This window comes from Plasmodium sp. gorilla clade G2 (genome assembly GCF_900097015.1).
Source record: "Plasmodium sp. gorilla clade G2 genome assembly, chromosome: 13".
Lineage (NCBI taxonomy): Eukaryota > Apicomplexa > Aconoidasida > Haemosporida > Plasmodiidae > Plasmodium > Plasmodium adleri (nom. inval.).
The window spans coordinates 2,175,682-2,198,554 of record NC_041705.1 but is presented as its reverse complement, the minus strand read 5'-3'; the positions used below and the strand labels follow the sequence as shown (position 1 = coordinate 2,198,554).

The 22,873-nt window shown below is 16.4% G+C and overlaps 6 protein-coding genes across 6 annotated transcripts; 2 read left to right on the top strand and 4 right to left on the bottom strand.

The window, feature by feature from the left end:
- Positions 1 to 4,706: 4,706 nt before the first annotated feature.
- PADL01_1357700 (HVA22-like protein, putative) lies at positions 4,707 to 5,168 on the top strand (the record flags this gene model as incomplete). The annotated part of the gene is made up of 1 exon (XM_028684145.1): positions 4,707 to 5,168. The coding sequence occupies one exon, from the start codon at positions 4,707 to 4,709 to the stop codon at positions 5,166 to 5,168; it is 462 nt and encodes a 153-aa protein (XP_028540252.1).
- Positions 5,169 to 6,445: 1,277 nt separating this feature from the next.
- On the bottom strand, positions 6,446 to 9,439 carry PADL01_1357600 (zinc finger protein, putative; the record flags this gene model as incomplete). The annotated part of the gene is made up of 1 exon (XM_028684144.1): positions 6,446 to 9,439. The coding sequence occupies one exon, from the start codon at positions 9,437 to 9,439 to the stop codon at positions 6,446 to 6,448; it is 2,994 nt and encodes a 997-aa protein (XP_028540251.1).
- Positions 9,440 to 11,048: 1,609 nt separating this feature from the next.
- On the bottom strand, positions 11,049 to 12,785 carry PADL01_1357500 (zinc finger protein, putative; the record flags this gene model as incomplete). The annotated part of the gene is made up of 1 exon (XM_028684143.1): positions 11,049 to 12,785. One exon carries the CDS (start codon positions 12,783 to 12,785, stop codon positions 11,049 to 11,051), a length of 1,737 nt encoding a protein of 578 aa, XP_028540250.1.
- Positions 12,786 to 13,609: 824 nt separating this feature from the next.
- PADL01_1357400 (conserved Plasmodium protein, unknown function) lies at positions 13,610 to 14,364 on the bottom strand (the record flags this gene model as incomplete). Its single annotated transcript, XM_028684142.1, has 3 exons — positions 13,610 to 13,804; positions 13,967 to 14,078; positions 14,252 to 14,364. 3 exons carry the CDS (start codon positions 14,362 to 14,364, stop codon positions 13,610 to 13,612), a joined length of 420 nt encoding a protein of 139 aa, XP_028540249.1.
- Positions 14,365 to 15,892: 1,528 nt separating this feature from the next.
- PADL01_1357300 (rhomboid protease ROM7) lies at positions 15,893 to 16,915 on the top strand (the record flags this gene model as incomplete). The annotated part of the gene is made up of 1 exon (XM_028684141.1): positions 15,893 to 16,915. One exon carries the CDS (start codon positions 15,893 to 15,895, stop codon positions 16,913 to 16,915), a length of 1,023 nt encoding a protein of 340 aa, XP_028540248.1.
- Positions 16,916 to 17,220: 305 nt separating this feature from the next.
- PADL01_1357200 (conserved Plasmodium protein, unknown function) lies at positions 17,221 to 21,954 on the bottom strand (the record flags this gene model as incomplete). Its single annotated transcript, XM_028684140.1, has 2 exons — positions 17,221 to 17,486; positions 17,763 to 21,954. 2 exons carry the CDS (start codon positions 21,952 to 21,954, stop codon positions 17,221 to 17,223), a joined length of 4,458 nt encoding a protein of 1,485 aa, XP_028540247.1.
- Between the last annotated feature and the right edge of the window lie 919 nt (positions 21,955 to 22,873).

Sequence of the window (22,873 nt, the reverse complement as noted above, 5' to 3'; positions counted from 1 at the left end):
ATTTTTTTATTTATTTAAACTTTTTAAAAATTCCTTTTTTTTCTTTTTTTTTTTATTTTCTTTTTTATTTGTGAATATATATTATTACATATATAATATATATTTATATATATGTATATAAATAATAATATTATTATTATATCTTATAATTATTATAGATAAGAAAATTAATAAAAAAAAAAAAAAATTTATACTTACATTTGAAAATTATTGTATATATCCTATAAAAAATAATTATTATATAATAATAATTTTATTACGCAAAATTTAAAAGTATTATAATATATAATATAATACATATATAATAATATTAAATAATATGTATATGTATCATATTAATACTTACTTTTTTTTTGATATAATGAATTATTTATTTTATGTATTATATATATATATATATATATATATATATATATATAATATATAAATATTTTATATATAATTTTTCATAAAGGTGTATATATATAATATAATAATATAATTTTTCAACAAATTTTGATTATGCGGGTAAACAAATATTATATACCTATATATTGGATTAACTAAGAAGCCTTTCTTTTACTAATATAATAATATATATTATAATATAGATAAATATTACTTATAAAAAATATATATATATATTATATAATATTATATAAAGTGATATACATAAGATTATATTTTTTAATAACATAATAAATTTTGTTATATTTAAATATATATAATATATTCTGCTTATATAATATTTGCAAGTATTATTTTATATAAGGTGATCTAAGGGTACCTTGTTTGTATACATTATTATATATATATATATATATTATTATATATATTAATACGTATATATCATAAATATATATTTATAATTTATATATATTAATTATATTTTTTATTAAAATATATATTAAGATATTCCACTTTTTTTTATTTTAATATACCTTCTTAAGATATAAAAATAAAATAATACAAAATATAATTTTAATGTTAAAAGAAATATTTAATAACAAAGCACAAAAGGATTTAATTATATATAATAATATTATACATATTTAATATATATATTAAAGAAAACTATAACACAAAAAAAAAAAAAAAAAAAATTACTTATACATAGAACATACTACTAATATAATTATAAAATGAGGCATAATATAAATATAATATAAATTTAAAATATCCATTAGGATATTTTTTAATATGTATATATAATATCATATTTTATATTTAAGTATCAAATATTATATATATATATATATATATATATATATATATATATATATATATATGTTTCCATTTCAATATATTAATATTTAGATATAAATATACAAAATATATGTATAAAATAATATATATATTTTTTCTTTTTTCCATCTTTCTGTTTTTACCATTCTTTTATTATATGTAAAATATTTATATATTAATATGATTTAATTATATATTTTTATATGTCTTTAAAAAAAAAAAAAAATTGGAGAATATAAAATAATATATATTAGTATATATTGAGCGTTTATAGGGTATAAATAAATTTATATGATCCATATAATTGTACTTCTTAAAACATTTATATATATATATAAAAGAAATATGATATTTGCGAATATGTGTATATATTTTATCAATTTTATGTATTATGCTGTAAGAAGGATCTTAATTATTTTTTAAATACCAAATGAGTAAATTTGAAATTATTTTAAAATTATTTAAAACTTTTATTATTTCACTTTAGAATTTTCCATGTGTATTTGTTTTATGAGGCGTTCACATATTATATATGTTGGATATACATTTATTTCTATATTAGGTTATATAGTTATAATATAAAATCGAGTGACGAATTATTATATGGATTTATCTATATATTATTTATAATATATTATCATTATACATTATGATAAAATATGAAAATGATTTTCTTATAAATTCTAGAAATAATAAAGAAATACTAATAATTATGAAACAAAAATATATATATATATATATATATATATATATAAATGGAAAATATAATAAAACAACAACTGTTCTACGATTTTATAACCCTACGAAGCTTTTCCTTATCATTTTAATAATATTTTCTTATTTTCTTCAATATTATATAAAATATTAAAAATGTTATATGTCAATAATATATTTTTTTTATTAAAAATCTTTATACCGTTTAAAACAATTTCAGCAGAAAAAACAAAAAAAGTAATATATATATATATATATATATATATATATATTATATGTATATATTTTGTATATATTCGCAAGTTATGAAATAATAAATATATCATAATTTTTTGGAATTCAAAAAAAGGGATGGTCATAATATTAAAAAATTATGATAATATATTCTATTTGTTGTAATGAACATTATATTCTTTCCTTTTTTATTCATTATTTTATTACCTTTTTTTATTCTTTTTTTTTATTGGTTTTTCGAACGAGGATATATACATTTATATTATTACATATAGAAGTGTACAACAAAAGAAATACTTTATATGTTATTTCTTTTAGAAATATTAGAAAATATAGCCCCAAAACAAGAAAATAATAATAATATAACCATATATATATATATATATATATATTATAATATATTATTTATATAAATTTTTTTATGCATATAAAAATAATAGATTATATTATTATAATATAAAAAATATGTTTATTTTTTTCAACAAATAAATTAAATAATATGGAATTATTTGTTTGTTATAAGAATACTAAAACTTAGTATAAAATATATATAATATGCATAAAAAAAATGTACATTATATAAACATTCATATATATATTTTTATATGTTCTTTTGCCAAATTACAAAAAAAAAAAAAGAAAAAAAAAATAGGTTTAACTCATATATAATACACTCCAATAATTTGTATATTATATACATATATATATATATATATATTTTTATAAATAAATATAATAATATTATATATATTATATAAATATTATATATTAAACAAATATGAACAACTACTGAACGAAAACCAATAAATAAAAAACAGAAAAATAAAAATTGTCATTTGTTTTTTCTATTCCATTTATATTATTATTATAATATTATTTATATTACATATAATATATATATATATATATATTTATTTATATTTTTAAAAATAGTTTAAAATATTATTTTATTTTTTTATTTATATTGTATATTATATTTTAATATGTATATTTTTATACATATTTTTATTTATTATATGAAATTATTTAATTTAAAATTTTTTTTTTCAAAATATTTATACATTTATATATATAATAAAAAAAATAATAATAAAATTGGTTTTAATGATATAAAATATATATTTATATAAAAAATACTTTTATATATATATTTCTGTTTCAGTTTTCAAAAAGAAAAATTATATAAAATAAGTATTAAAATTGTTTAGTTTTTTATTTTTAATATATTTATATATTTACAAAATGAAATAAAATTTAATTTATATATATTATATATAATATATTTATATATATTATTATAAACCAAAAAAAAAAAAAAAAAAAAAAAAAAAAAAGAAAAAAAAAAAAAACGAAAATAAATGTTTAGTAAAATATAAAGAAATTGTTTAATTAATATATTATAATTATATTATATGAGTTTCACTTATTTTTTATATAAAGTATAATAAATTTTATATGAATAGAAATATATATAAATTATAATAATATATATATATGTATAAAATAATAATTTTGTATATTATAATAGGAAAAGGGAATAATTTATTTATTTATTTTTTTATATAATAATCATCAAATGTTTTGTGAAGATTCTTTATATTATATATATATATATATTAGAAAAAAATAATACATACATATAATATATATATTATCATGTTTGTAATAAAAATATACTAATATTTATGTATACATTTCCAAATAATAATATAAACTTTAAATCTGCTTCTTTTCTACGATTAGATTTTCATTCAAGGTAACACATATATAAAATAAAAAATATATGTAAATATATAATATATATATATATATATATATACATATGTACATAATATTTACTATGTGTACATATTCTAGGGAAATTATATATAATATATAAATATAAAATATATATATATATATATATTTATAATATTGAAAAAAAAATAATTATTAATCAAACGCACATGCAAAATATATTATATATATATATATATGTAATTATGTATTTATATATATTAAAATACATTAATAATTTAAATGCATAATAAAAATAAAAAAAAAAAAAATATATATATATATGTTTATATCATTATATTTTCTTATAAAATATTGCATATTTTTTTATTATTATAAGGAAAATACTGTATTATTTATTTAATATATCACTTAATATATTTATTATTATATATACAATTTTATTATATTTATATTAAAAAATTCATTTTTTTTTTTTTTTTTTTTTTTTTTTATTATTATTTTTATTATCTCCAGTTACATTACATTTGTTTTATTATTATCTCAATAATAAATATATACATATATATATGTAATATTATTGATATTTTTATATTTTTTTATATTTTAATTTTTTTTTATTATTTTTTTCCTTTTCAGATATTTTTATAGTAAACATATTAATAAATATATAATATAATATAACTTTTAAAAGTATCAAAATATTTACCGAAATATTTTTATTGAAAAGAAATATATAGACATTTCATTTTTGTTTTTTGAATTTTTTTTTTTTTTTTTTTTTAAAGTTAATCAAGATGGGGTTACACATACTTCCAAAGAATATTATGCATTTAGTAAATATGATAATATGCATAATATGCCCAGCCCTGAAAACATATAATTTATTAATAAATAAAAAAGATAAAGCCACAGAAGACACCTTACAATATATTCATTTTTTAACTTATTGGATATTATATTCATTTTATACATATTTTGAAAGTGCATTTATAGTAAAGTTAATGAATGTCGTACCCTTTTATGGTGAACTAAAAATTATGCTTTTCTTTTGGTTATATAGTGATACTTTTCAAGGGGCTGGATACTTATATTTTAAATTTATAGAAAAACATTATTCAATCATTGATAAAAAAATATGTGACTTAATTCAGAACAAAATACCAAAAAATGTATCCAACTTTTTCTATTTTGAAAAGTCAAATAAAAAAATACATAACAAAATAAAAAGTATGGTTTCCAAGAAGGACTTATATTAAATATAGTCATCTACTGATACATATAATTATATATATATATATATATTTAATTATATGAATATATATTATATAATGTACCATTCAAATTATATCGTATAATAATAAAACAAGAAAACCGATAATCAAAATTGATTGCAAAGTAAGAGATAGTAATTATAATTATATATAATGAAAAAAAAAAAAAAAAAAAAAAAAAAATTAACTGATATGTAAAAAAAAAAAAATGCAAAAATAAAAATAAAAAAAAAAAAAAAACAAAGGAAAAAAAAAGGGGAAATAGAATAAACAGATGAATGTGAAAAGCAAGATAATATATGTATTTATTACATATTTATCCACTGATATAGAATAAAAAGAATATACAAATAATTTCTTCATCATTCTAATAAGTTGGCACTTTATGTATATATATATATATATATATATATATATATATATATATATATATATATATATGTGTCACATTTTAATGATATTGTTTAAAGATAACAAAAATAAAAATAAAAAAAAAAAATAGTTAAATGAAAACATTCTTTTTCTTATATAGTTTATTATATTTATATGCAGTTAATTTTTTTTTTTTTTTTTTTTTTTTTTCCTTCTTTAAATTGAAAAAGAGGATTAATATAATATGTCATATATATATATATACAAATAAATAATATATATATTTTTACAAGTTTTTTTATAATCTAATTGCATTTTTGTTTTAAATTTTTTATTTTTTACAATATAAATATACATATATGTTTTATTTTTTTAATTTATTCATAATATGAAGAACTGTTTTTAAGTTTTCTTTTTTTTTTTTTTTTTTTTTTTTGCAAAAAAAAAATCACACTAATCTTAAGACATTTGTGTAAAAATATAATATTTAATTTTTTTTTTTCTTATTTTAATATACTTGTTTATTTTAGTTATAAAATATAAATATAGAATAATATAAGAAAATATAAGACAAAAAGATTGTCACAATTTGATTTTCCCTCGAAAAAATTGGGAATACTTTTTATGTAAGGTTTAAAATTTTTTTCATTTAAAAAAAAAAAAAAAAAAAAAAAAAAATTATAACACCAAAAGACAATTTTTATGACGAAAAAAAAATATATATATATAAGTAAATATATATATATATTTTGATGTATTACCTACTGAATAGTTATATATAACATACTATAATTTATAAGTACGTAATAATAAAAGAATCGATAATACTAACATATATATATATATATATATTTAATTATATTTGTGTTTATGTTTATTCACGTTTTTGTCTAATTTAAATATGCTTCATCATTATAAATAGAAGGATTAGGATAAGAACAATAATAATAACCATAATTTCTATTATTCAAATTATAATTTATATAATCATTATTCAGAGGATTTATATGATATAGATTGTTCATATATATATCCATATCATTAGACAATGGTTTCATATACGTGGTATCATAATTTAGACCTTGAGCATTAATCGTATTTCCAATATAACTATATACAGATGAAGGAACAGGATTTAATTTCGTATTTTTTCCATTTTGCATAATATTATTATTTCTATTATTTTTCTTTTTGTAATCTTTTGAAGATATTAGCTTGGATATTTTCTTTTTTCTTTTTACCTTATTTTCTTTATGATAATATTTCATATCTTTCGTTTTTATTTCTTCTTCATTTTTATGTAAAATATTTGAACTTATTTGTACTTCTTCATTAGTTTGTTTCTCATTTTTGTTTTTTCCTTTTGGGTCTTCTATGTTAAGACAAATATGTTTGTTGGAAATTTTTTCATTCATAATGTTTTGAATACTAGATGTTTTTACATTTTCGTGTACTTTGGTTATAACATAGTAGTTCTCATTATTTTTTACAGTATCCTCTTTCTTTATGTCATCTAAAGAACATATTTTTGAATCTTCACCTTTTATATTTTCTTCCACATTGCATGTTTCATTCACATTATTGTAATTTGTTATCACAGATGTATCCTTCTCATTAATATTATCCTGTTCTGTAACCACTTGTAATACCTTTTTTTCATATGTATCAACTTCATGTTTAATTTCTTCATATATATTGTTTTCGTATATTTTCTCCTCTGAAGTACATTCTTCATATTTAGGTAATACACTATCTACTTCATCAGAATCTTCTACTTTATTATTCCCATCATCAGATTTATCTTCTTCAATTTCGGTTTCTATCTCCTTTATGCTAATCTCCTCATTTGTTGTATATTCTTCTCCTGTATTGTCATTAAATATTATTTTTTCATTAGGAGGGTTATTATGTACTACTTTTTCTGGTAAGCCAATAGGTCCATAGCCATATGGAGCCGCGTAATAATACAAATAATTTCCATAATAATTTGGTGGAACATATTGTATATTATTTTGATGATCATAAAAATAATATTCATTTGGATTTATATATTGAGAATATGGACTATCTACACATGTGTCCGCTTTACTTATTTTATCATTTGTTTGTATGTAATTGAAATAGGGACTGTAACCTTTAATATTTGATATATTTTGAAAATTGTGATAATTATGTATATTGGGATAATTATAAATATTAGGATAATTGTCATAAATAGGATAACTGTGATAATTCGGATAATTGTAATAATTTGGAATATTTTGATTTATATTAATTTTTTTATATAAACATGAATTTGTATAATTTTCATATTCGACATTATTTATTTTGTTTTGTTCTTCTTTTATTTGATTTGTCATAATAATATTTTTTTTCTTTTTATCTTTTATATTATTCATATTATTATTATTATTGTAATTATTATTATGCTTATTTGAATCATGGATATGTATATTTTTATTTTCATCATATATATCTTTTATATTTAATTTTTCATTTTTTCTTATATCTAATTTTTTCTTCTCTTCTTTTGAATCATCTTTGTTACATGATTTATCCATATTGTTCATGCTTATGTTTTCTTCTGTTTTTGCATAATACTGATTTTTATCAACTTTTTCAAATGTAGGGCTTGCATAAGTATCTTCATTTGTTTTGTTCTTGTCTTCATCTATATAATTTAAACTTGATGATATGGTTGTGTTACTATCATAACTTTTGTCTTCATTGTTTTTCAAAGACGAAGAAGTACTATTCATGATACAACTGTTTTTTGTTTTTTTATTTTTTTCTGTACTGCTATTGTTCTGTTTGTCTATATAATTTGGACTGTTTTTTTCCTCCTTTAATAATTTCCCTTTATTTTTATATTTATTTTTTTCTTTCTTTTTCATATCATCTTGATATTTCACTTCACAGTTCTTTTGTATAAAACGGTTATCATATGTACCATAAGAACAATTACTATAATGTTTATTCATGTTATTGTTTATGTAATTGTTCATATTATTATTGATGTGATTATTCATATTATTATTGATATGATTATTCATGTTATTATTGATGTGATTATTCATGTTATTATTCATGTTATTATTAATGTGATTATTCATGTTATTATTCATGTTATTATTTATTTTATTGTTGATGTGAATATTCATATTATTATCCAAATGGCTATTAAAAATTTTATCACAAAAATGATCATTCACATGATCAACAAAAGCATTTCCATTTTCATTATAATTATTCATATTAATAATATTATCATAACTATTTTCGCCTTTGTTATGAATGTTTAATGAATTATTATAATTCTTCATATATTCATTATTAATAATGTGCATTTCATTAAAATTATTTATAAGCATATCTAAATTATTATTAAAATTATTTCTATTTCTTGTTTTCTTATGACTATTATTTAGTTCATTCAACATATTATTATTATTATTATTGATTCCTATATTTAGGAGATCCTTGTTTCCCCCATCCGTTTGGTTATTATCCTTCTTTTCTAATAATATATCAGGTATCCTTGGTATCCTTAATTCATCAACTGAATGAGCAAAACGACACGTAGCACCATTCAAGCATCTTTTATTTGCTACAAATTTACACATAGATGATTTATATGCAAATAAATTCTGTGCAGATTTTAATTCATCTTGATTATGCGCATAATTACATTTTTTATTAAAACATTTCTCTCCTTTTAATAGCTTGTAACATAATTTAGTTCTTTTCAAATCAGGAATAGATCTTAAGTCTTCTATAGAATGAGCATAATCACAATTGATACCTTCATTACACCTATTCTCCATATGTAAAGGGCACAATTTTGTTTTCCAGAAATGTTGACGAAGCGTTACTGACATTTTCATTTTGTTCAAACAAAATTTTTATTCCTTAACATAAGGTATAGGTAACTTCACATACATATATATATGTATATATGTATATATATATATATATATATGTATATATATATATACGTATAAAAGAGGAGGGTATATTAAAAAAAAAAAAAAAAAAAAAAAAAAATTATATATAGAAATATATATATGTTTGTTGTGATATTTGCCCCTGTATATCTTATATTAATCATATACCATACGATTGGACAAGGTTTGGATATATATTATAACAAATAAATACAAATAAACAAAAATATAAAATAAAAATAAAATAATATAAAAATAGAAACATATGTAGAACAATGAATATTTAATGATTTTTTAACTATGCCAATTTTATATAAAAAAAAAAAAAAAAAAAAAAAAAAAAAATTGTAACAAAAATTATATAATATATATCCAGAATGTCATACATATAAATATATAACATATATATTGTTATAGTGTGTATATATATATTACCCTACCAATAGCATTTTATTAAAACCTATAGATCCTTATTTATTTGTCTTTATATAACTTTTAATATAAATAAAAAATCATGGAAAACAATTATATACAATTAGATAATAAAATGTAAAATAATTTTCACAATATATGCATAAAATAAATAAATAAATAAATATATATATATATATTAATTTTTTTTTTGTAATTTTTTTAAAAATTTTATGTTTACGAATCAAGTGTAAAAATAAATGTAAAATAAAATCAAAATGTATATATAAGTATATGTAAATATATATAAATATAACATGTAGGATATATTTTTCATGTCTTGGCTTTTTTTTTTTTTTTTTTTTTTTTTTTTTTTTTTTTTTTTTGTTGTGTGTGCGCGTGTGTATAATCAATTTTTATTTACATTCTTATTATAGTTAAAAAAAAAAAAAAAAAAAAAAAAAAAATTAGCCAACGAATATTAATAATACATATATGTATTCGTATTTTTACGTTCGCATACATAGTTATTAAATAAAATAAAAAAATTTTAAAATAAACCATGTATTACAAAAATATGTGTTTAAAATTTGATGTTTAAAAAATATATTTCATAGAAATATGTTCTATGTTCATATAGACAAGTTAATATTATTTTGTAAATATATTTTTCAAATAAAAATATTATTCATTTAGTCCCAATGAAAAAGAAAAATAAAATAATGAAAAAAAAAAAATTAAAAATAAAAATATGAAAGAAAAATAATATAAAATAAAATAAAAAGAAAATAAAAAATATACATATAAAATATATATGTGAATATATGACATCATTATAAAAGCATTTATACGAAAAAAATGTTTCCATTTTTAATATGACAAATGAAATTTGTAAAAAAAAAGAAAAAAAAAAAAAAATGATAAAATATATACATGTATAAAATTATCATTTATTTTTTCATATTTTGAATATATATGAATTTATGTAAAATATTTGTTTAAATATGAAACTTTCACATTTTAAAATATATATAAATATAAAATAAAAAAAAAAAAAAAAATTAATTGTTTGATTTTATATATATATATATTTATATATATATTATGTGACCTAATACATATTATGAAGAATAATTATTTAATAATTCTCTGTCTGCATGGATGTAAGTCCAAGCATATCATTTTGTTCATAGGTCCTTTCGTATTCTTCTTCCTTTAAATTTGGATCCTCTCCTACTATATCACTAGAAATATAGCTATTGGATGCAATGTCGTCAATTATTAAATCATAAGGACAAAACTCCTCAGTTTTGCATAATTTATATAATTTTTTAATAAGTTCCCTAATTTTCGAACTTGTAGTATCTACATTTTTATTAAGTGCATCAGGTATATTTTCATTTTCATATTGATGAGTATTAATATTAGAATCTCCTAATAAGAATTTAAACTTTTCTTCCAAGGATTCAATAATTTTCATAATTAATCCTTCAACAGTAGTTAATGTACCACCAAGAGTACCATAATCTGATGTTAGTTCAACTACTGGAATGTTGATAGAAGCTGTTTCTGATTTTATTACAAATCTATTCAAATCATTTTTATTATTAACTGTTAAGGTAATTTTTTTACCCTTTGGGTTAATTTCACCACTACTTTTAATTTCACTAGTTTTAAAATTACAATTTGGACAAACAAAAGAAAGTATTAAACATTTCTTAAATCCGGGTATATTGATTTCACAAAAATTATTCATACCCATATGATTACAACATGGACAATTTGAAGCAAATGATTCAATTAATTTTGCTTCTTCTTCATTACTTATTGTTTTATATTTCATAGTACTATTTGTATTATTATTACTTGCATGTATATTATCATTATTATTATTATCATTCATATGAATATATTTTTTTATAAAATCGAAATTTTCTTTTTTAATATCTTGTTTCTCATTTGTATTCATTCCTGTCATATTAGAATTAATATCATTTGTTTTTTCATTTTCTTCAAAAGATTCTTCATAAAAACCAAGTTCATGCAATTCTTCTTTAGTTCTATCATAATATTCAATATCAACTATCTTATATTTTATATCATCTTCATAATGTTCTAGTGAACTCAATCCTGATGGGTCAATTATTTGAATAGTAAAAGGGAATTCTTTTAATATAACAAATTTGCTTAAATTTTGAACAGTCTTTTCAATCATTTTAATATAATTTTCTATAGTAATTTGTTGACATGTTCCATTTGTATTGGCACCTGAATTATCTTCATTATCATTTTCATCAATATTATTATTTATTTCTTCATCTATTGTTGATACTTTGTTATCCTTTTGTTCAAGATCCTCCTTTGAATTTAATTTCACCTCATCTGTTTCATTTTTTTCAATTGTTTCACTTGTTTCAGTTTTTCCATTTGTCGTAATATTGTTTACCTCATTATACATACTTTTTATTTCTTTTAAATATATGGTTAGGTTATTTAAAGCTGTATGTAAAAAACCCTCAATAGTATTAATGGAACCTTTTTGTGTTTCTTTTGGTATTTCAAAATCTATCTCAGGTATTTTTAAAACACCATATTCTGATTTAATCAACTGCCTATCAAATAATTCTTCATTATTTATTTTCATACATATTTTTACCCCTTTATCTTTTATTTGATTCAAATCTTGTATGACATTATTTTTATAATTACAAAATTCGCATTCAAAAGAATGTATTAGAACGTTCTTAAAATAAGGAATATTTATTTTTACAATCTTATTTAGCCCCTCCTTCTCACAATTTATACACATGGAGCGTACCTCAATAGTATCGTCCATAGATTCAATTTTTTCTTTATCTGTATATTCGGTGCTCATATTTTTAGAAACAATAATTATAAAATAATAATATATAAGTAAATTTTATATATCTACATATATATATATGTTAATCTTTTATACTAAATATATACCCTCTTAATTTACAATAAGTATAAAAATAAATAAATAAATAAATAAAATAAAGAACGAAAGATTATTAGAAATAATTATTCAATTATATATTTATTGTTATATTTATATATACATATAATATATATACATATTTTATTTTATTTTCCTTCCATTTCTATTATATATAATTTTTAAAAAATATATTAATTTAATATAGTATATCAATTAATAAAGTTATTACTTAAACAAGTTATAAAAAAAAAAAATATATATATATAATATTATCTATATAAAATATATATATATTATAAGATATGTAATACTTAGGTAAAAACTATTAATGATATATATATAGTGTATATATAATTATAATATATATAAATAAAAAAATTTTCATATGATGTTATTTTCACATATTTAATGTATCTATTTCGTGATGTTTCTTTTTTTTTTTTTTTTTTTTTTTTTTATATTTTTTATATTTATTTATTATTTTTTTATTTTTTTTCCTTTAATTACAAATTAAAAAAAATAGGAGAATGAAAAAAAATTTAATCATAACTTAAAAAAAAGTAGAGCAAAAAAAAAAAAAATATATATAAAAAAATAAAAAAAAAATAAAATAATTTGATTGTATTTTGTAAATATATAATACTAAAAATAATATATGCTGTATATTTTATTATATATATATATGTATGCATGAGTTTATTTTATTTTTTATTGTTCTGTGTTTCCATTTAAATATTTTAGATTGTGTTGGCTTCAAAACTTTGATAATTTTCTAAAACTTCAATTTCGTTATTATTAAAATGATAGACAAAATATTTAATAATAAGAACACAAACAAAAAATATGACTGCGTAAAACAAAACGTAATTGACGAATACATATGAGAATAGCATAAATATCAAATACAGAATTATAGCTATTATTACCCATTTCTACAAAAAAAAAAAAAAAAAAAAATATATATATATATATATATAGAAATGTATTTGTGTTAATCATATAAAAATATATCCTACAATCATAAATATTATATATAATTATTCCTTAATTTAAATGATAATATATATATATGTAAATTTTTTATATAAATTTACTATTATCATATTTTTGTTAAAGGTCATTTCATTGGATAGCATCTCATTGTAGTTGTCATTTTTGTTTTGCATACTATCGCTCATATATAATAAATTATAAATCGTTTCATTTCTAAAAATAAAATAAAAAAAAAAAAAAAATTAAATAAATAAAATAAAAATATATAGTTGTATAGAATTATTCATAAAAGCATATTAACCATAGTACTATATATATATATATAATACATATATGGTAATATATATATATTCATTTTTTTTAATTAAAAAGGAAAAATTAGATACCTTTGAGCTAAACCATGCACTGTATTTTTCATTAAACTTAAAGTACTCTTGAATATCTCACTTAGTCTGTCCATATTTATATTATTATTATAATTATTGTCGTTATCTGCCATCTGTTAAATAAAATATATATATGTTATATATATGTTATATATATGTGTATCTTATAAAATATATGATAATATTGTTCAAATATATATATACATTTATATATATATGATGGCGTTGATCTACATAATGAAGTTATTAAAAAAAAAAATGAAAACCGAAATATAAAGATGGAAAGGATGAAAAATACAATAAATATATAATATATATGTATTTATATTTATATATTTTATTACTTTTATTATGTTGTTAAGAAAAATTAATAATGTTTATTTAAAAATGGAAAAATAAATAAAAAAAAAAATTACTATGTTAATAATTATATTGTTATAAAATATCCCAAATTTAATTATATATATTTTATTTTATTTTATTATTTTATTTTTTTTTTTTTTTTTTATATTAGACATTTATATTCATTAAAAAAAATTCAAATAAAATATATTAATATTACTATGTATATATAAAAAAAAAGGAAAAAATTAAATTTTGGACAATTTTTCTTTTTTTCCTTTTTTTTTTTTTTTTTTTTTTTTTCATTTGTAAAAATTAATAATCTTAAAATATTAACAATTTATTTGTTCATTTTATGTAGTGTTAAAAAATATATGTTATGAAAAAAAAAAAAAAAAAAAAAAAAAAAAACGGAAAAAAATTGACATCTCCATATAATTTTTTTTTTTTTTTAGCTAATATGTATATATATATATATATATGTCATATATTAAATATCCGTAATTTTTCCTTTTTATAATACCCCCCCATAAAAAAAAAAAAAATATATATTTATTATATATATTACGAGATTACTTCACTTAATTCTTTAATAATAATAAATATTTATATATATTAATGATATTAAAATTTATTTTATTTTTTTTGTTATAAAAATATTGAAGTTATTTTAACTCAATATTTTCACATTTTATTCCAAAGATTTACACATTTTTATATTTCATATATAATATTATACATATATATTTTTTATATAAATGTGAAATACAAAAAATATATAATTTTTTATTATTTCATTTTATTCTATTTTTTTATATTTTTAATTTTTTATATGTTTAATTTTTTTATATGTTTATTTTATTTTTATATGTTTATTTTATTTTTTTGTTTCTGATCAAGGTGAAAGCAAAAGGTTAACACACAAAGTAAACCATAAGAAAATTGGTATTTACCGAAAAATGTGAATTCTTTTTTTTTTTTTTTTTTTTTTTAATTATTTATAAAATGTATAGAAAAATGAAATATATAAAAAAAAAGAAGACATAATGTAATTGGATGAATTAAAAAAATATATAATTATATTGTGATGAATATTATTACAACTATATAAAATTCCATTCGTGAATGTCTACCTATATATTTATATATATTAATATATATTAATATATATATATATATATATAATACATATATTAATATTAGTATATATAAAGAAAGTGCTTTTTTTTTGGACCTTTGGGAAAATAATATAAATTAAGATATAAACGAATCAACTCTTCATATAATGATAAATAAAGAATGAATATTATATTTATTTTTATATATATATATTTTTTATTTTCAAGTTATTATAGAAAAGGAAATTGCTTTATTCATAACAAAATAAATTATGTAAAATCTCGAAGTTTTTTAACAAATAGTACCAATGTAATACTTAAAAAAAATGGATTTAAATATTATCATTTAAAACATAAGAAAATTATTAAGCCTGTATATTCATTGAAATCATCTATTAATAATATATGGAATGATATAAAATCAATAAAAGTTAAAAAATTATTGGGTGTATTTAAAACTGAAGAATTAAAAAGACATTTTCAAAATTATAACATATCTTCTGCTAGTTATATTTTTAATAAATGTAGATTAGATCGAGTATTAATAGCTATTAATGTATTGCTTTATTTATATTTAAATAGAATTGATAAAAATGAAGAAAAGAAAATATATTTTCATAAAGGTAATTTAATACAGGAAGAAGATGAACAAAAATGTGAAAAATATAAATGTAATTATAATGATGTTTACAAAAATAGAAATTATAAAACATTTTTAACTTCTATTTTTATACATAAAAATATTTTACATTTATATTTTAATATGAGTTCATTAATATCCATATATAGATTAATTTCACATGTTTATACAAATACTCAAATATTTCTTATATTTTTATTATCTGGATTTCTTTCAAATTTAATATCTTATTATAATCATTTTAAAAAGAAAAATGAAGAAATATATCTTAATGATATTATAGATCAGAATTATTTTAACAAAAAAGTATTCAATTTTAAAGATAATAAAATTATATGTGGAAGCAGTTCAGCCATATATGCTTTATATGGAATGCATATAACTCATGTCATTTTTTTTTATTTTAAAAATCATTATGTTATTAATACATCCTTTCTTTATAATTTTGTTTATTCATTTATATCATCCTTACTTTTAGAAAATGTAAGTCACTTTAATCATATTGTTGGATTTTTATGTGGATTCTTTTTCTCATTTCTTATTATAGCTTTCGAGAAAAACTAAACCCATATACACAAAAAAAAAAAAATAAAATAAAATAAATAAATAAATAAAAAAATAAAATAAACTTAAAAATATAATATAATATAATTATATTAATATATATATGATATATAACAAATTATTGCACATACATATATTGAAACAATTTCATATAAATGTGTCTTTTTTGTTTCTGTTTTTTTTTTTTTTTTTTTATAATTTCATAAACTCACAAAAAAAAAAAAAATTATAAACGTCAATGATTATATTAATATTTTCTTTTTTTTTTTTTTTTTTTTTTTAATTTTTATATTTTTTGTTATAATTTATATAAATTCATTCAATATAGTATCATAATTTTCATCATCATATACGTAAGGATTATTTGATAAGTATAAATCTATAAGATCCTTATCAAGCATATCCAAAATTATTTTCTTAAAGTTGAGAATATGTTTAACTTTACAAAAAAGTAATATAAACATGATTTTACTTCTTTTTAAATTGGTTAGATTTAAACACATTTCATCTATATGTTTTAAAAAATAATTTTCTTCATGTACAGAATCATCATTCTCTTCAAACTGATCATCTATAAATAAAAAAAAAAAAAAAAAAAAAAAAAAAAAAAAAAAATGATATATGATATATGTGAATGTTAAAATGTACAAAATAATGTTAACATAATTTAAAACATTTTACTTTCTTTTCTTTTATTTAATATATGGAATAAATAAATAAATAAATATATATATATATATATATATACAAATACATAAAAATTTGATCATATATTTAGTTATACTACATCTTAATATATATATATATATATATATATATATATATTTATCTATTTATTTAATTTTACCTATACAATTTATCATTACAAATGATAATTTATTTTGAATGAAAATAAAATTTTCATACAAATGATTTCTTTCCAATTCATTAATTTTCTTTTTTTCATATATAAAATTATGTATATTTTTATTTATTAAATAAAAAAAATAATCCATCATCCTTAGAAGAAGACTTTTATGTATTAATTTATATACATCTTGCATTTGAAAAAATTCACAAATTATATTGATTATTTCTAATGTATTTATTAAATATATTTCCTCCATTAGTATTATATCTTTATTTAATAACTTAGAGAAATTTTGTTTATGTAATTTTATTAATATATTTTGAAAACTATCTATATTTATATTAATTTTGTCTACAAATAAATGTAACTTACTTAGGATACTTATTTTATCAATAAATAAAATATTATTATTATTATTAAAGTTTTTTTTTTTTATATACACAATTTCTTTTTTTTTTTTTCTTTTTTTTTTTTCTTCTCTCTCTACACCTAAGGATTTATTTTCTTCCAAAGTTTTTGGGTTTAAGGGATTAACAAATTTAGCCACATCATCATTACTATTATCATTATTATTATCATTATTATTATTGATATTATCCATGTTGTTTGGTTTATTAATATCTTTATTTTTAAAATTGTCCTCTTCAAAAATGTAATTATTATCACTAATTGAGTATTTATCATCATCATTATTATTATCACAAGAAATGGACATATCATCGTGACTATAATCATCAGAATAAATATACTCATCATCCATATCATTGTCACTATGATTCTCTTTCTTTATATTATCATCTATATTTTCATTTTTATGACGATAGGGAAAATAGCTTTTTAATTTTGTTAAAGGCTGCAGTAATATATCATCAAAAAATATATAGAAATGAAACATATCCTTATAATTCATATATATATTATTTACATTTTGTAAAATTTTTTTTAAAAATATGCAACCGTTTATTATAGATAATAAATATACTTGCTCATCCTTCAAATTAGATAAACTGCAGAAACGAAATATGAATAAAGAATAACTTAAAAATATATTATAAATACATTTAATAATCTTATAAGATAATAAAATTATATTTAAATGAATAGTAAACATTAATTGATCCTCATTAAAATAGATATCTTTGTTTTCATTATTTTGTAATTTGATATTTGATATTCCTTTATTTTTTTCTTCTTGTTTCATTTTAAATAATATATCATATGAATAGGAAACTATACGATAAATAAATATAACTACATGTAATAGGTTTCTATGTATTTGTATGCAACCTAATTTATTAGGTTGGATAATAATATTAATATTGTTTTTACTATCAACATTATTCTTCTTTTCAATTTCATCATATGATGTAAAATTATAATCATTATCATCATTATTATGAATATTAGATTTTTTGTTTTTTTTTATATCATCATTAGTAATAATTATCATTTTTATTTCTTCTCCTTTGTTAGTTGTTCGTTTTTTTACATTTTTTTTTTGTTGCATATTTTTTTCATTTCTCACTTGCATATTTTTTTTCAATATACCATGTATTTGATCTACATAATTTAATATTGATTCATATTTTGCTTCATTTCTATTTTTTATTTCAAATGTATATATATCAAAAAAACAATTAAATAGGTAGTTATCCACAGTATCGTCAATTAATATATAATCATCGACATTTTTATAAACAAATATATCACCCAATATTGCATATATATAATTAATATAATAATTGAAATTTTTTTTAAAAATATGTTTTAACAAAAAATTAAAATGTTCGTGTTTTTGTTTCCACTTGTATATATAATACACATTATATATATCATTTAAATTATTTCTTTTTAAATTAATTTTATGAAAAAATGAAAACATGTTTTCATTCAATTCTTTATTTAATATATATAGAGCAAATGTATTATTACTAAGTTCTATATTTACATTTTTATTATTTGCGGAATCTTTTTTCTCATTATTGTAATTATGATTTGAAATATATTCGTTAGTTCCTCTTTGTATAGCATCATCATATTTCCCTTTTAACTTATCTTTAATATGATTAATATTTTCTTCATATATTGAAATATCATCATATTTATAAAAATATCTTTGATCAGATACTCCTTCTTCATTTTCATTATCAAAATAGAAATTAAATATATTTGTTAAATCGTATGAATTCACGTTTTTTTCTATATTCATATCTAAACAGGACATATTAATATTATTAAAAATGAATAATAATTCCATCAAATTTGTTAAATTGATTAAACAATTTGATAACACAAAATATATATTATATTTACTTTTGTTTTCTTCATTTATGAATTTTTCTTTTCCAATATTTTTTGATTGATTTGATTCATTCATTATATTGATATTATTATTTATTAATAAAATTAAATCATTAAACAAAAGATTTAAATTGATAAATATGGAATCTTCATTTTCACATATATAATTATATAAATTAATATTATGAGAATCATTTTCTTCATTTGAAATGTGAGAGTCTTTTGTTTTTATTTTGTCTTCTTCTACAATATTTTTATAATCTGTACAAAATATATACTGTCTAAAATTATCAAAATCATTCATGGTTTCATAATAAATTGATTCATCTGGATTATCTTTTTTATTTATTAATTTTGAAACGACTTCTTTTATGTTTTCATACGATATTGAGTTTACATCTTCTATTTGTGATATTTCATTTAATATGTGTGTTTGTTTTATATGTTTTATAATACAATATATGATAACCATTAATTTGAAAAAATGAGGAATTATACTTTTCTTTATTCTATTCAAATAATTAACATGTATATTTAATATGAAAGCTAGATACCAAAAGGTATTATAACAAATTTTTTGTTCTTTCATATCTGCATCATTTGGAGTATCATTAGAATGTAAATAGATATATTTATATATTTTAATATTATTATTTTTAAATTCAAACATTTTATTATAAATAATATCAACTACTCCTTTTAATTTGTTCAATAGTTCATTATATTTATTTTTCATTTCTTTTATGAATGTTATATTGTTATTTGGGAATAATGAATTTGTTTGAATATTAAGAAGATTTCTAAGATCTTCCATTATTACTTCATCGAAAAAACGTTTATCATTATTATCAATATTATTATTATTATTATTATTATTATTATCATTATTATCGTTGTTATTTTTATTTTTGTTATTTTTCTCATCAGGATTAATATTTTGGTCCTCATTTTTTACAAATTTTAATATTGCTTTTATCAATAAAATATGATCCTTACAATTTCTTAAATATAATAGAGATTTCTTAATTTTCAATTTGTTATAATTTTTCTCACATTTATTCAGAAAATAAATATAAGCGTTTAAACAATTAAAAAATCTTTTAAAGAAAACAAGAGAATCATAAGATTTTTTTTTTTTTTTTTTGTTTAAATACAATTCATACAATAATTCATTTTCACATCCATTTTTATTATTCCCTATAGAATTCATTTGTACATTAAAATTATTTATAACATCCCATTTATCATTATAATTATTTTCATTTTTATTTTTGTTCATAAAAATTTCCAAATTTTTACTTCTTTTCTTTATTTCTTCTTCATAATTATCAATAAGTTTATTAAGATCTTTTGTTTCTATATTTTTTTTAGTATTTGAAAATATACCTTTTACATTTATAATTTTACCTATTATATTTTCATTTTGATCATATAATATTTCTTCAGCTCTTTTTGGTACAAATTCTTTACTTTTAATATATACACCATTTTTTATAATTTGATTTTTTTGTGTTTTTTTTTTCATATATTCTTCCTCACTATAATTATAATGATCTCTTTTAAAATATTGTTTATTTAAATTAAATGAATCGGAGGATTTATTTAAATTTTTCATAAATTTATCATCATTATTAAAAAGACCCTTGCCCATATTTTCTATTTTATTATTTTGGATAGACAAATCTTCTCTTATATTATGATTATCATTTTCATCTGATTTCTCATTTATATTTGTTTTATTTATAAATGAACTTAAATAATTTATGGAATTATTTGAGAATAAATTTTCAAATAGGTTTTTTATTTCGGGATCATTTTTTTTTTCTTCCTTTTTTGTATTGGTTGTATTTTCTTTAATCTTTTTACTTAATTCTCTTAATTCATTCATAATTATTTTAAGATATATTTTTTTTTTTAACTTATAATTTTTATTAATTTATAATTATTTTTAAATTAATTTTTGTTTTAACTTAATTTTTACTTTATATTAACTTTTATTTTTTTAAATTTTTACAAATATTTAAACTTGTTCAAGATATATAAGAAATATATATATATATATATAATAATATGTATAACCATTCACAATAATATAAATGAATATATATTTCTTTTTACTTCTTTGTCCTTTTAAATATTTTTCTTCAAAAAATAATTAACAAAAAAAAAACACATATATATAATAAGAATGTGGGAAATATATCCAGAGAACCTATTTTTAAAAAGATATATATATATAACACAATCGACAATTATTTACAAACATATATATACATACATTGTATTTAATAAGAAAATAAAATATAAATTGAAAAATATATAAAAATAAAATAAAAAAAAACAATATTAAAATACGAATTGCATACGGATCTTTTTTTTTTTTTTTTTTTTTCTTATTTTATCTCCAAGGAAAGAGAAAAAGAAAAAATAAATAAATATAATATATATTATATATATGTATAATATTTATATTATTGCTTATATATAATAACGCTTCAAAATTTTCAAGTATACACTAAAATTTTTTTTTTGTAGATATACATATATAATACAATAATATTTTATGCATATATAAAATAATTAACATATTATAAAATTTTATTATTACAAATATTTATAAGGTAATAAATAATGTTATATATATATATATATATATATAATATAATAGATATATTTTTCCAATTTAATCATACAGTTATTTTTATAATTTCTTCATCCATATTTGTATAATTCAAGAATGTTTAATTTAACAAATACATAATTATTATAAAATTGAATATATAATAAGTTCCCTATATTTATTTTTT